Source organism: Entelurus aequoreus, linkage group LG15, assembly GCF_033978785.1.
Source record: "Entelurus aequoreus isolate RoL-2023_Sb linkage group LG15, RoL_Eaeq_v1.1, whole genome shotgun sequence".
Classification (NCBI taxonomy): Eukaryota; Metazoa; Chordata; class Actinopteri; order Syngnathiformes; family Syngnathidae; genus Entelurus; species Entelurus aequoreus.
The window spans coordinates 26494545-26510936 of record NC_084745.1 but is presented as its reverse complement, the minus strand read 5'-3'; the positions used below and the strand labels follow the sequence as shown (position 1 = coordinate 26510936).

Sequence of the window (16392 nt, the reverse complement as noted above, 5' to 3'; positions counted from 1 at the left end):
ACACACACACACACACACACACACACACACACACACACACACACACATTCTTGTATTTTTTACCTGTGGAGACCTCCGGAAAATGCCTACCTCTTTGGGACCACCCTTTCTAGATATATAAAGAGTTGCATTTACTACATTAATAACATATACATACTATGCAAATATAAAAAAGCTTGTTGTGAAAAATTAGTTGGAATTTCACAGGAAAAAGGTCACAGTTTCAGTATTGGCAGTATTATAATAAAAGTCATAATTTTACTCAACGCAAGTTAAAATTTTACAAGAAAAACTGAACATTTGTGCAATGTTATGATAAAAGTTGGAATTTTACTCAATAACAGTCACAACTTTACAAGAAAAGCTTAAAATGTTGGCAATTTTATGAAAAGAGTCCTAATTTTACTCGACAAAAGTCACAATTTTATAAGAAAACTTTATAATGTTGGCAATATTATAATAATAATCTGAATTTTACTCCAAAAATGTCACCATTTTACAAGAAAAAAAAAAATGGCAATATCGTGATGAAGGTCAGAATTTTCAACGACAAATGTCACCATTTTGCGTTAAAAAGTAATAATTTTACATGAAAAAGTAATAATTGTACGAGAAAATATTGCAATAGAAAGAGAAAAAATATGAGGAACCAGGGTAACCATTCCATTCAGAATCGATTGAAAACCATTCTTGATTCAAAATCAATACTTTTTAATAACATTCGGTGCCAGTTGTATAATTACCTACATTCCTCCATAAAATAAACAGCTGTGATACATTTTTATATTACTTAAAGGGGAACTGCACTTTTTTTGGAATTTTGCCCATCGTTCACGATCCTTATGAAAGACATGACGACAGGTGTTTTTTTTTAATGCACTCTAACTTGTAAATAAACGTAAATAAAAGTCTGCTTACAGCGGAGCTAATGGGAGGTCCTCTATTCCGCCCATGAAATCCAATAAATAACCATACAAAAATGCCAACAGTACACTATTTACATTTCGTGACTTGAATATTAACCAAGTATTAGTGATATTGTTATTATAGCGACACTGTGATGGTCGACTAGCGAGGTGTTTCCTCGCTTCCTTGCTCCCTGTAAGTTTATTGTAGATCATAAATCATGCATCTCACCTGGACAGAATGGAAAATGGGTTATACTTGTATAGCGCTTTTCTACCTTCGAGGTACTCAAAGCGCTTTGACACTATTTCCACATTCACACACTGATGGCGGGAGCTGCCATGCAAGGCCCTAACCACGACCCATGAGGAGCAAGGGTGACGTGTCTTGCTCAGGGACACAACGGACGTGACGAGGTTGGTAGAAGGTGGGGATTGAACCAGGAACCCTCAGGATGCTGGCACGGTCACTCTACCAACTGCGCCACGCCGTCCTCAGAAGAAGTCTGAGGACATATTCCGACAAGTTGGTACACTTTGACAGCCATGTAGGACTCTGAAATGCAAGAACGACCCGAAAAGACGTTTGGTTCCACCTCACTTTTCTTCGCGAGAATTATGAGTCATTCTTCACCTAAATGGGAATATATGAACATCCAAGCAGTCGGCATCCTAATGACAGCAGAGCTTGTACAGCAAGTGATTATTTTGTTTGTTGGCTCTCATGGAGTCTGCAGTGAGTAAGAATCAGTGGTGAATAAAAAAGCAAACGTCATGATGCGTTTTAGAAATGATCAAAATACGTAAATATTAAATGTTATTATAAATGTGCCCAATATTACATTAGATATATACTTGCATCATGTTTATGAAACCTTAATGGAGTTGTTTGGATTGTTTTTAAGAGATTTTAGTGGCAAAATAGAGTTGCTCCCAAAGGCTCTATTGTAAGGGGACCTTTGATCACATTTATTTATTATTTAGAATGCAAACAAATATATAACCTTCATGTCTTTCATAATGATTGTGATTGATAGGCAAAATTTCAAAAAAGTGCAGCTCCCCTTTAAAAGAAAACTGATTTGTTTAATAAAATTCCACCCAAACATTTCATAAAGTCAAATACAGACAAGACAACAAGAGAAGTATCCCACACTTCTCTTTTGTAAAGTAAATCTGTACAGCAGATATGGGCATCTACATCAACAACATGGTTTGCCTGAGTGGATGGACAAAACAGATTTAAAAAATAAAATAGAAATATGCGTACCGTATTTTTCGGACTATAAAGTCGCAGTTTTTTTCGTAGTTTGGCCGGGGGTGCGACTTATACTCAGGAGCGACTTATGTGTGAAATTATTAACACATTACCGTAAAATATCAAATAATATCATTTAGCTCATTCACGTAAGAGACTAGACGTATAAGATTTCATGGGATTTAGCGATTAGGAGTGATAGATTGTTTGGTAAACGTATAGCATGTTCTATATGTTATAGTTATTTGAATGACTCTTACCATAATATGTTACGTTAACATACCAGGCACGTTCTCAGTTGGTTATTTATGCGTCATATAACCTACACTTATTCAGCCTGTTGTTCACTATTCTTTATTTAATTTTTAAAAATTTCCTTTCAAATGTCTATTCTTGGTGTTGGGTTTTATGAAATAAATTTCCCCCCAAAATGCGACTTATATATGTTTTTTTCCTTCTTTATTATGCATTTTCGTCCGGTGCGACTTATACTCCGGAGCGACTTATACTCCGAAAAATACGCTACACATTTTTTTAAATCGACCTTTGATTTGCTTTTATTGATTAAGAATCGTAACAAATAAAAATCATGATTGATTCAACATTTTTTGGACACCCTTACAATTCGGTGATATAAGGGAAAACAGGTTTTTGAAAAAAAAAATCTTATATTCAGTCAATATGGTTGTTTAAGAGCTTGATTTTTGTCTTTTTTTCTTAAAAACACACCGTCCCCCCCCCCCAAAAAAACAACCCCAAAAACAGGCTTTGGAAAAGGAAAAACAGTTTATGTTCGGCTAAATATGGCTATCTAAGAGCTTGATTTTTGTTGTTTTTGTCTTGGATTTGGTCTTTAAAAATGTTGGAAAATAGGATTGTCTAATATGCGAGTCAATATTGTCATTTTAAAACTTAATTAATTATGTGTTTCTGTGTCTGGGTTTTTTCTTGTTTTTTTATGGTTTTGGGAAAAAAAAGGACTGTCTTATATTCAGGTCAATACGGTGATTTAAGAGCTTTCTTTTTGTCTGGGGTTATGTTCTTGTTTGAAAAATAAAAATAAAAGGTTTTGCAAATGAAAAGGGTCATCTTGTATGCAGGGCAACATGGTCATTTAAGAACTTGCTTTTTCGTTTTTATCATGGATTTTGTCTTTAAAGAGGAGTTTTCAAAAATATGGACTGTCCTATATTCGGGTCAGTGTGGTCATTGAAGAGCTTGATTTGTTGTGATTTTTAAAATATAATAAAAATAACACGCTGTGAAAAAGGATCGTCTTACATACGGGTCAATATGGCAATTTAAGATATTTAGTAATGTATTTCTATTGTGTTACTTTTTAATGCTACATGAATTAAAATTTCACTTGAAAATCTTCATGAGTTAAGTGTGTTAATAAATAAATCAGATTATTTAACCAGTCAGACTGACATGAAAAAGCTTCTTTGTACTATTAGATGATTTTGTGTAAGTATTGTAACTTAATTTAAATTGAGAAAAATATATTTTTGGCTTAAAAGGTATAATAAAATGGTTTATTTTTATTTCTCTTTCTACTATTGGATTAAAATGCTTCTACTGAATTCAACACCCTAAAACCTAATAAATGTGGCTGTTTATTGTTCGAAATTGGTCTTGTTCAATGTTACTACAACAGCTCTTAAAGCTTAGAGCTGATAAAGAAAGTCTGGATATTGTCAAATCATCTTAAAGAGTATTCTTTAGCACAGGAACTGTGATCCATAAACAAGGAAACTATCTTTGATCAATCGTCCGTGAGTTCCCAATTGGAATTTGCAGCTCTCAAAGACAAAACATCTGATTTACATCCAAAATCCAGGCAGCCGTCGACCTCCTGCTGCTTCCTCCGCAGTGGTCGCTATCTCTTTATCAGCTGGTCTACGCATGCCTGCACTCCCTCACCGGGCATCCTCCCTCGTCATTCCTCACCCCCCCAAAAAAGAAGGGAGGAGGGCAACACCACTTAGGGATGCCCCCTCTCCTCCCAGAAGACAAAGCACACGAGGGATACATATTAACAATCACGTCCTAATTTAAATGTACGACTTGTCACGGTGGGCTCAGTTACTGTGACCACAGTGTAAATAAAATTATTTTTTTAAATGAAAATTTTCCCAAAAAAGCAACAAATACGTGCCTTGTTTACACCTAAAAAAAACTGTTTGGTTAAAAAAAAAAGGGCTCAATCATTTTTTTTCCTCCACTAAAAACTTTAATTGATTCAATTTGCTCTATATCCTGAAAAATATATTGCACTTAAATGGATTATGACATTTTGTGTTTTAATACATTTCAATGCCATTTTTGTAAAGATCAGCCAAAAAGATCTGACTTTAATGTTTTTTTTAATGTTGGTTAATGTTAAAAAAAAGAAATCTACAGTAGATTCCCACTTTTTTGTGGTTTTATTCGCTCCCCCGCATAGTCATTGATTTATTTTCTCTGCTTTAACTCGTAAGTAACTATTTTTTTAAATGGTAACTTGAAGAGAGAGTGGTTTGATGGCGCTATCTGCAGGTGGCAAAACGAAGTGTTATGCTACGGATCCAGCAGAGGCCGCTGTCTCACAATTCAAAGGAACACGCTTTGTTGTGATGTTTTTGTTAGTACAATGCTGCATATCGTATGTTTATAATTGTATGGGTGCGTCCATACTTTGTGTTGAATCCTTCCACCTGTGCTGTGTCACACTCCTTCTTGCGCCATGCGGTACTCAAAGACGCTGCCTCTCTCGGGAAAAGTCTCGTATACACGCCTGCGCTTTGTCTGCGGTTTTCGGTTTCCGTCCTCCTTCCCGTAACCCCCTCCTCCTGGAGTGTATAGGCAGAACATGTCCTGTAGGGGGAGACGGAAACACAGAGTAAAGTGACAGTGTGTGTGTGTGTGTGTGTCGGCAGGGCGGCTGAATAGAGGGACTGTTCATCCCCAGTTCAGCCCCCTTGTTATGTTTGTTTGGCACATACAGTAATGTATAGCGCTTTTTATTGTGTTCAAACTGTACAAAATTTTACTAAAAGGTGGACTTTTGTCGAGGCTGGAACTAATTTTTCATGTTTACGTTGTTTCTTATGAACAAAATTTGCTTCAATATACACACTTTTCTATATATAAGAACCAATAAATGGAGGTTCCGTTGTACATAATATTGGACTTTCGCCACAGATCAAAAATGAAGAACAGATTAGTTTTGTTTTGTTTTCTAATGGCTTTTTGGCTTTTTTTGTCATTTTGAGGAATTGTCACGTCCGTTGTGTCCTTGGGCAAGACACTTCACCCTTGCTCCTGATGGCTGCTGGTTAGCGCCTTGCATGGCAGCTCCCGCCATCAGTGTGTGAATGTGTGTGTGAATGGGTAAATGTGGAAATACTGTCAAAGCGCTTTGAGTACCTTGAAGGTTTATAATTGCAACTTCTTTTATATTACTGTCTATTACAGTCAAGGCCGCTTTAACCTGAGGGAGGGCCCTGGGGCTGAGCGGTTTTTGGGGCCCTCCCTCCAAACCTCAACAACCCCCTCTCCCACTGCCCGAAAACACAGTTTGAAGAAAAATAAAATCACGATTTTACGATTCAACGCAAAAATATCACTCATTTTAAGAATACTTCCGTTCATGAAAACATATCCTTCGCGACGGGCACATGCACGTCTGTGCGAGTGTAATGGAAGCCAGTCTACTTCAAGTAGGGGGACTGTCTGTGCTTCAGTGGCCTAGTGGTTAGAGTGTCCGCCCTGAGATCGGTAGGTTGGAGTTCAAATCCCAGCCGAGTCGTACCAAAGACTATAAAAATGGCACCCATAACCTCCCTGCTTGGCACTCAGCAACAAAGGGTTGGAGTTGGGGGTTAAATCACCAAAATGATTCCTGGGCGCGGCGCCGCTGCTGCCCACTGCTCCCCAAGGGGATGGGACAAATGCAGAGGACAAATTTCACCACATTTAGGTGTGTGTGACAATCATTGGTACTTTAATCTTTTAGTTCAGTAGTAGTACGCTGGTCTCTTACACCAGCAGGGGGTTCAAGCCCCGCTCAGAGTAGTGAAAAAAAACATTGCAGCCGGCAGAGAGTACATAATCGCAAGACAAAGCTGAACTAACTAACAGCTATGAACACCAATCCTTTTATTCTGACGTCAAAATCGGGCACCCCTGATTGGGTGGGGCCCCTGGGCTTCAGCTCAGGTAAGCCCGCGCATAAAGTTGGCCTTGATTATAGTGATTCTAAAACTACACTAGTGGCACGCGGGTTCCATTTAGTGGTATGCCAAATAATCACCTAATTAAATATTCAAACAAAGTGCTAATGTCCAAACAGTGTGTAATGCTACAGTGCACAAAATATTAAATTCATCCATCCATTTTCTACCGTTTGTCCCTTTCGGGGTCGCGGGTGGTGCTGGAGCCTATCTCAGCTGCATACAGGCGGAAGGCGGGGTACACCCTGGACAAGTCGCCACCTCATCGCAACAAAATATTAAATATACTTGTTAAATAAAAACACTATGACATGTTTTAATGAATACTTAGGCCTTCTACGCTAATGTGTTTTAATGTTGGTCATTATGGTGGTACTTGGAGAGGAAGTGTTTTTGAGGTGGTACTCTGTGAAGAAAGTCAGAGAACCCCTGGTCTATTATTTAGGATCGTTCGACAAAAAAAAAAAAAAAGTAAATTAATACATTGGTGGTTTTACATTTTGTTCCAATAGGATAAAATAATCTCTCTTGGGAATGTTCTGAACTCCTGTTTTCATTTAAATTCAAGAATTTAATGTTTTGTCTTTTGAAAAAAAAAAAAAAGAAGTGTCGCCTTATGGTTCAATATGGTCATTGTAGATATTTAGAATTTTTTTGCTTTACTTTTAATGGTCCATAAATAGAACTTGACTTAAAACATTTTCATGAATTAAGTGTGTTAAATGTCAAATAAGTCAGGATATTTTACAGTCAGACTGACATAATGAAGCTTCATCAACTATTAGATTGATTACCGTATTTTCCGCACTATAAAGCGCACCGGATTATAAGGCGCACCTTCAATGAATGGCATATTTTAAAACATTGTTCATATATAAGGCGCACCGCATTATAAGGCACACCGCATCATAAGGCGCATAGAATAGACGCTACAGTAGAGGCTGGGGTTACGTTATGCATCCATTAGATGGAGCTGCGCTAAAGGGAATGTCAACAAAACAGTCAGATAGGTCAGTCAAACTTTATTAATAGATTACAAACCAGCGTTCTGACAACTCTGTTCACTCCCAAAATGAATAAACAGCCGTTTTATTATTTTCCCCGAGGTAAAGTCAGTGACGTGGTGTTTTGTTTATCTTTTAACAACAGCAAGGTATAACATGTAGTGCAACATTTATATCACATAGTGGAGGGCCTCTTTCCCTGATTCAATAAACACGTACAAAACAGTGATACTGTTACGGTAAATCAAACGTTAGTGCAATCATAGTATAGTAACACTCGAAATAGTGCAGAGCAATAACAATATCAATAACTCAACGTTGCTCAAACGTTAATGTCACACAACACAACACACAAAATAAACATGTAATGCTCACTTTATGAAGTTATTCCTCATCCACGAATCCCTCAAATCCTTCTTCTTCAGTGTCCGAATTAAACAGTTGGGCGGATACGGCATCCAACATGCCCGGCTCAGTCTCGTCGAAGTCGTCATTAATCGAGTCAGTGTCGCTGCCGCTCTATTCCCGTGTTCTACTGCGTGACTGATCGTCTTGAGTTTAAACTCTGCGTCGTAAGCGTGTCTCTTAACAGGAGCCATTTTGGGGTCTTTACATGAACAAACAAATGGAAATGAAACAGCACGCCTCGCGCAGTCATATATCCCAGCATGCACCGCACGCTTCTTCTTCTACGGGGGTGGCTGCTTACCGTAGAAGAAGAACTTCTTCTATGGGGGAAAATGAAGTCGGCGGCTGCTTACCGTAGTTGCGATTGATTGATTGATTGATTGAAACTTTTACCTGTTGGAGACTCAATATTGGTCCATATATAAGGCGCACCGGATTATAAGGCGCACTGTCAGCTTTTGACAAAATTGGAGGTTTTTAGGTTCGCCTTATAGTGCAGAAAAAACGGTAATAAGTAGTTTGGATATTCAGAGTGAGGAGAATATATTTTTTGGCTTAAAAGTAATATTAAACCGGCTTATTTTTATAAGTTTAGTTTGTTTGCAATAAATTGGTATCTGAGGTCATACTGATGTCTTTACCCCTGGTTGAAGGCTGACGCTGGTCTTAGCACCCAGACTGAGTATTCTGCCATCAGCTCTGTGAAGCAGGTTCAGTCCCGCAGCACCATCTTCACCCCCTGACCAGCAGAGACAGACAACAAGGTGAAATAATAACAATCAAGCATGTAAGAAAGCGTCCGAAGAGTTTACCGTTGAGGCCGTAGGGACGTCTGGATCGCCTCTCACTCAGCACAGACAGAACTACTTTGTCCCTGAACAGCAGCTTGCGAATGACACCGTCTCCTCCGCAGTGTTTCCCTGCACCTCCTGAAGCGGGTCTCAAGGAGAACTGCTCCAATATCACAGGGTATCTAATAAAGATGAAAATAATCATTAATAATTGATCATGTCTTGAAGCAATTAAGGCAGAATGGAGTGCAGTACTTAGTAGGAACCTGCAGAGTTGCTGTCAATCCATGTTAAATAGAATTGTATTTATTTATTTATAATTAATAAAAAAATAATATTCATTGAATTATATATATTTAAAAAAAATCGTAATAATGATTGATTCTCAAACATGTTTGCAATTTCCTCACAGTAAAAATTTTTAAAGCAAAAAATATAACAAGAATAACACCAACTAGCTTACCGTAATTTCCGGACTATAAGCCGCTACTTTTTCCCCTCGTTCTGGTCCCTGCGGCTTATACAAGGGTGCGGCTTATTTACGGCCTGTTCTTCTCCGACACCGACGAAGAGGATTTCGGTGGTTTTAGTACGCAGGAGGAAGACGATGACACAATGATTAAAGACTGACTTTTCATATACCGGTAGGCTGGTTATTTTGATAACGTACAGGTGAGCACTTTGTATTACTTTGCACCGTTGTATTATTTGTACTCTGCACGAATGCTGTTCGCCATGTCAAAGATGTGAAAGTTTGATTGAATGATTGAAAGATTTATTGTTAATAAATGGGACGCTTTGCGTTCCCAAACAGTCATCTCTGTCCCGACAATCCCCTCCGTGGTAGCAGGAACCCCTATATACTACGGTAATTACACATCAAAACCCTGCGGCTTATAGTCGGGTGCGGCTTATATATGGAGCAATCTGTATGTTCCCCTAAATTTAGCTGGTGCGGCTTATAGTCAGGTGCGGCTTATAGTCCGGAAATTACGGTATGTTACTATTAGTGGTTTAACAGAATACATTTGACAATTGTCTATATTTTTCACAATTACATAGTTTATCAAACATGTTTTTTTTACCGACCCAAATAAAATGTGTTTACGGCGGTCACTCACTTGGTCTCGTCAACATGTAAGTGCAGGGAGCATGTGCACACATACAAAAACAGTCCAAGAGAAGCAACGAGCAATTGGCAGTCATGTTGTTATACAACACCCAAAGCTAATGCGCGTGCATGTGTTATGTACGTACGTAGTTAGGTCCTTGATGATGTAAGTGAGCAGGATATACTGTGTAAAATACATTGGAAAGTTGGCGCCCTTTAGGCACCAGTGTAAATGTTGCAAACAGCCCCTTAAACAGTTCCATATTTTTAAATAATAACAAAAATACCCAATAGTTATTCAAGAAAATCCCTAAATGCCCCTAATGACCTTTGTCGTAATGCCAGTGATACGAGTGTTGGTCATGTGAGTGTAAACGCCACACAATTTCTTAAGTATTTTCTTTTTTAATTCATTCAAAAATCATTAATTGAGTTAAAGAATAAAAATAAAAATGTCATACTTTTAAAATAATTACAATTATTATTAATTATACCAATAATTTAATATTTATAATAATATTATTAATTTCATATTTTTAAATATTTAAAAAAACATTCATTTCCAACAGTTAAGCAATTCAAATCCTAAATACTAAAAAATTACTTTTGTCTTAATGTCTTACCTCTTCTCCAGAATCTCAGGGTCAGTGATACGAGTGTTGGTCATGTGACTGTGCACGCCACTTCTGCCACTCCAGCTCGGCCCCGCCCCAGCGCCCCCGGCGACAGTCTCATAGTACCCAACCTTCTCACTGCCAAATGAAACGTTGTTCATGCAACCCTGAGACAAACATTTTTTAGACAGACGATTAAAAAAAAACAACTAAGAAATGTTACTGATCCTCACCTGAGAGGCGGCGCAGACCTCAAACGCCTTGAAAATGACATCAACAACTCTCTGGGATGTGAGCACGTTGCCGCCAACCACTGCTGCGTTTTGCGACGGCTGGAGGATGGACCCTGAGGGGATGGTGACTTTAATTGGTGCCAGACAGCCCTAAATGAGAAGAGAGGCGGGAACCAACATGAAAAGTGGATTAAACGACGATAGTGTTCCCTCTTGTGATTGACAGCCTTTAGAGGAAAGCATCAAACCTGATTGAGGGGGATGTCCTGTCCCACCATGCAGCGAAGGCAGTAGATGAGGGCGGAGAGTGTGATTGCTCTTGGAGCGTTGCAGTTCCCCCACACCTCTGTGCCAGTCCCAGTGAAGTCAAACACTGCAGTGCCCTTTAGGAGTGAATATTTTACAATTAACTACCCAAATTTTCCTAGGGTACGCTGACACAACACCATTTTTAACTGATAATTTTAGGAGCGCAGAATTGTGTCAGAAGGAAGTTTTGTGAACATTTGTAAATAAGCCACAGCCAAAACAACAATGGCGGACTACAGGGTTGTTTGGCTTGTACTTGTACATTTGCCGCACTCCTAGAGTCCAAAACATTTTTAACTTGCACAAAAATAACCAAAAAATATGAAAAACTATAAAAATGGGACCCATTACCTCCCTGCTTGACACTCAGCATCAAGGGTTGGAATTGGGGGTTAAATCACCAAAAATGATTTCCGGGCGCGGCCACCGCTGCTGCTCACTGCTCCTGATCAAGGGTGATGGGTCAAATGCAGAGAATAATTTCACCACACCTAGTGTGTGTGTGACAATCGTGGGTACTTTAACTTTAACTTAAAAATAGGGTTGTGCCTATCGATCGGCCGCTTTTCGTGAAAAAGTATGTGACTGGCCATTGTCGATTTATGTCTTTTATTATTATTTAAAAAAAATAACAATATTTATTTATTCATTTGATAGGGAAATCATAATACAGGTACTGAGAAAACAGCCCCCCCCCAAAAAATAACATAAATAAATAAATAAAAATTACAAAAAATAATACACGTAAAATAATAACACCCCCACCCACTGTCCTACATTTCAGTCACAGTGGGTAGCAATGTACTGTCTTCCTCTTCACCACAAGCAGATAGAGAATCACATGAACTGACTAAAAGGAAAAAAAGTAACAACAAAAATAAAAATCACGAACATACAGAGAAGTGTCACTGAATAAAAACAACAACAACAAAAAAAGAGTTGAGGTAAGTGGAAAGGTTCATTGCCAACAGAGAGTGTCACATGTATCCTATAGTGTCTTTAATTTAGCTACACTATATTGCCAAAAGTATTTGGGCACCCATCCAAATGATGAGAATCAGGTGTCCTAATCACAGGTGTATAAAATCAAGCACTTAGGCATGGAGACAGTTTCTACAAATATTTGTGAAAGAATAGGCCGCTCTCAGGAGCTCAGTGATTTCTAGCGTGGAACTGTCATAGGATGCCACCTGTGCAACAAATCCAGTCGTGAAATTTCCTCGCTCCTATATATTCCAAAGTCAACTGTCAGCTTTATTATAAGAAAATTGAAGAGTTTGGGAACAACAGCAACTCAGCCACGTAGTGGTAGGCCACGTAACCTGACAGAGAGGGGTCAGCGGATGCTGAAGCGCATAGTGCAAAGTAGTGATGGGTTGATGAGGCGTCATGTAGCGTTTCGACACATTGCAAAACTTTATTAATACTGTGTCGATACTGTGTCACTAAATACTGAATTTTGCTGGACATTAAAAATCCCTACAGGCAACCTATGGACCGACTCAACTGACACTGATTTTATGACCTAGTATATACAATAATATAAACCAAGTCATTGTATTTCATTTAGGATTATTTCATATCTTAATTTAAATACAAATATATTTTTATCTTTTTTAGATACAGTCAATAAATAATGTGAACATGTATCGTGACTACGATGGTAGAAAGTGGGGATTGAACCCCAATAACCAGCAACCCTCCGATTGCTGGCACAGCCACTCTACCAACTTCGCCACGCCGTCATTCCTGTAACTTTCTCTAGTAACAGCATTCCATGATGAATATCAATAAATTAACATTAATAATAAATGACAGAAAAATAAGCACACGTATGACTGAGGAGTCATAGTGTAACTTTGTGTGGTGTTTGAGTTGTCCGACTTTTTGTGTGGCCATAAACGCACCAGTGGCTTAGTGGTATGCGTGTTGGTGACAGATGACAAGTTGGTTTTGGCCTGGTTTGTACGGCAGAAAATGACTAGTTTTTCGAGATAGAAGTTTTTTACTCATATTTTTGGTGTGGTTATGGCCGAATATAAACAGTTTTGCTCAATAAAATGATCGATATAATTCCTGTCCTCGAAGCATCTCGATAATTGAACGGTGTTCAATTGAACGGTGTTGACGAACACCGTTAGGGCCGCTTGTTGTCACTGTCACTCAAAGTTGCAGTGCAAAATTACACAGAATAAATATGTTTATTTTGTTTACAATTCAGATGGGTTTGATTTGGTGCGCGGCATATATTTGCTGTGCGCAGGACGCTTGAGCAGTGCGCAATTGCGCAGGCGCGCACCTTAGAGGGAATGTTGCTCACAGGGCACAGAGGAGGCGTCAGTGCGATACAGTTCGCGTATCGGTCACGTGACCAAAGCAGCTCATGATCAGTCACCTGACTTTCTAAAAGCGGTACGCGCACCGACACAGGGTATCGCTCTATGAGCTCGACGCATGCGCCGATGCATCTTTGTTGCTGGACCCATCACTAGTGCAAAGACTTTCTGCACAGTCAGTTGCTACAGAGCTCCAAACTTCATGTGACCTTCCACTTAGCCCACGTACAGCACGCAGAGAGCTTAATGGAATGGGTTTCCATGGCTGAGCAGCTGCATCTAAGCCATACATCACCAAGTCCAATACAAAGCGTGGGATGCAGTGGTGTAAAGCACGTCGCCACTGGACTCTAGAGCAGTGGAGACGCCTTCTCTGGACTGATGAATCACACTTTTCCATCTGGCAATCTGATGGACGAGTCTGGGTTTGGAGGTTGCCAGGAGAACGGTATATTTCCAACTGCATTGTGCCGAGTCTGAAATTTGGTGGAGGAGGAATTATGGCGTGGGGTTGTTTTTAAGTAGTTGGGGTTGCCCCCTTAGTTCCAGTGAAAGGAACTTTGAATGCTCCAGGATACCAAAACATTTTGGACAATTCCATGCTCCCAACCTTGTGGGAACAGTTTGGAGCGGGCCCCTCATTCTTCCAACATGACTGTGCACCAGTGCACAAAGCAAGGTCCATAAAGACGTGGATGACTGGTGTGGATGAACATGACTGGCCAGCACAGAGTCCTGACCTGAACCTGATAGAACACCTTTGGGATGAATTAGAACAGAGACTGAGAGCCAGGCCTTCTCGACCAACATCAGTGTGTGACCTCACCAATGCGCTTTTGGAAGAATGGTAGACAATTCCTATAAACACACACCGCAACCTTGTGGACAGCCTTCCCAGAAGAGTTGAAGCTGTAATAGCTGCAAAAGGTGGACCGACATCATATGGAACCCTATGGGTTAAGAATGGGATTGCACTTCAAGTTCACATGTGAGTCAAGGCGGGTGGCCAAATACTTTTGGCAATATAGTGTATGTAACTAATTATGCAGCCCCAGGTCAGGTCAAATTGTTTTGGTGTACCCCTCAGATTATATTTAATTTTCTCTAAATCTAAGAAAAATATGAGGTCCTTAAGCCATAGGGAGGCCTTGGGGGCAAACTGTGATTTCCACTCCAGTAAAATCCTTCTACGAGCTATTAATGATGTATGTCTTTTAACGCCGATCACAAACACCAATCCTCCTGACTGACACTATTTATGCTGACAAATAACTAGCAGCTAATTATGTGTCGCAACACACAGTGTCGGGCCGCTCCCTTAAATGAATAATAATCACCTCCATTACGGCAAATAAATGGCATTTTATAGTTTCTTAAAACTAAACATGGAGTGCAATCCAGGAGCAAGCATGCTTGAAACAGCACAAAGAAATTACTTTAGAAACAAACCACGTTGCAGCAGAAAGTAAGCCTATATTAACAAGTAGAATAATACGAGTCTAGAGAGAGGATAATATAACAACTGTTGGTTGTTATGCACAAAAAGAAGGCAAATCAATCCCTAAATTGGTGGTGTCGATATTAAGGGTAGTATATGATTGATACAAGAGTAAGTAAATAGATGTCTTCACTGTCTCGATCATTTTGTTGTCGTTTTTGTTCATGTTTACAAATATTTACGAATAATTCCCTGGACACAGGAGGACTTTGAAAGCAAAACCCAAATGATTTAAATGACTAATAGATAGTAGTTTTTGCTTTTGTTTGGTTATTGTGTACTGTTGACTTTGTTTTTTTATCAAACGATTGTATGTAATTAAAGAGAATAAGAAATTAGTTTAAATATTGTTCAACTGTCAATAGCACACTATAAATACATTGAAAAATGTACAGTTAACATGCGATCGGTATTGGTATCGGCTGATCTCACTCATGGATGATCGGTATCGGAAGCTTAAAACCCTGATTAGAACATCTCTTATTCAAAACTATTTTAAATGCGGGAAAACAAAAAGTGTTTGTAAGCATTTATTTTCAAAGTAATGTTGCCGTCTTCTGGTCTGGCATGCACACGGCAGCCTTTTTAGCCGAAATACAATAATTTTTGTGTGTAGAGCAGGGGTGCCCAAAGTGCGGCCCGGGGGCCATTTGCGGCCCGCAGCTAATTGTTTACCGGCCCGCCACACATTCTGCAAAAATTGCAATATTGAGAATATTGCAAAAATTTAAAAAAATATTTAAAAAAGTGGAATGAGGTGAAATCTAACAAGAAAAAGTTGCAATGTTGACACAAAGCTGCCCTGCAGGCTGTTTTTTTTCTTTTGTCTTTGTTTATTTTTCTTTTTTTTGCCATTGCTAAAAAAAAAAAAAAGACAAAAAAATCTATGTTATAATGAATTATTACTTAAAAAATATCACTTAAAAATGTTTTATGTGGAAAAAATATTGCATATATTGTGTGGTTGCCATAAAAAAACATCGTTTTATTTGACAAAAGAGCATAATACAAACAAAATAATGGTTCAAACGTAAAATCGACAGATATATCTGAAGTTGATCTCGTAATTTAAGTGTTAAAAGTAAAAAAAAACTAATAAAAATGTATCACTTTATGAGTGGGGGACCTTTTGGATCCCAAATATATTTAGTAGGATTTTATTTAACTTTTCACTGTGATTATTCAAAAATATTAAAGAATTAAAATCAATGGGGTCCTGCATTATTGATCTTTTAGGGCTCTATTTACTAAATACTGCATATTTCAGTTTTACTATAAAAAACAAAGTTGTCTTTGACAGAAAAGGCATATTTTTTTTTTTTTTTACTTTATATCAACCTGAAGTTGATATAGAGATTTACTGTAAGTGTTAAATAAAAAATAATAATAATTTGACTTATTTTTTACATTTTAATGACTGAGACCCTTTATGGTCCCCGGGAGCCCTAAAGGTTAAAAAAACCCAAATATTTTGTTATGGTTTGAAAATGAAAAATATCAAAATGGTCCCCGCATGCTTAAATTTTTCCGTGTGCGGCCCTCAGTGGAAAAAGTTTGGACACCCCTGGTGTAGACAATGTTTTTGGAGTAAGAGATCACTCACCTGCCGACAGTTTCGGCTGATACTTCAGCCTTCGTCAGAAATGTCGCAGCTTCCTGGTGTGACGTTTTTTACTCATAAAACTTTGTCTGCGCACAAGAATCTTGTATT

At 38.5% G+C, this 16392-nt stretch overlaps 1 protein-coding gene across 1 annotated transcript in view; it reads right to left on the bottom strand.

The window, feature by feature from the left end:
- Positions 1-358: 358 nt before the first annotated feature.
- The window catches only part of oplah (5-oxoprolinase, ATP-hydrolysing), a 69568-nt gene continuing 53534 nt past the window's right edge, over positions 359-16392 (bottom strand). Inside the window, exons 23-28 of the mRNA XM_062021132.1 lie at positions 10787-10921; positions 10539-10688; positions 10315-10472; positions 8602-8762; positions 8431-8528; positions 359-5019 (exon numbers count right to left, since the gene is read on the bottom strand). Of these exons, the coding sequence (XP_061877116.1) occupies positions 4870-5019; positions 8431-8528; positions 8602-8762; positions 10315-10472; positions 10539-10688; positions 10787-10921 (852 nt within the window). The 3' untranslated portion in view covers positions 359-4869. The remainder of the gene's footprint in view (positions 5020-8430; positions 8529-8601; positions 8763-10314; positions 10473-10538; positions 10689-10786; positions 10922-16392) is intronic.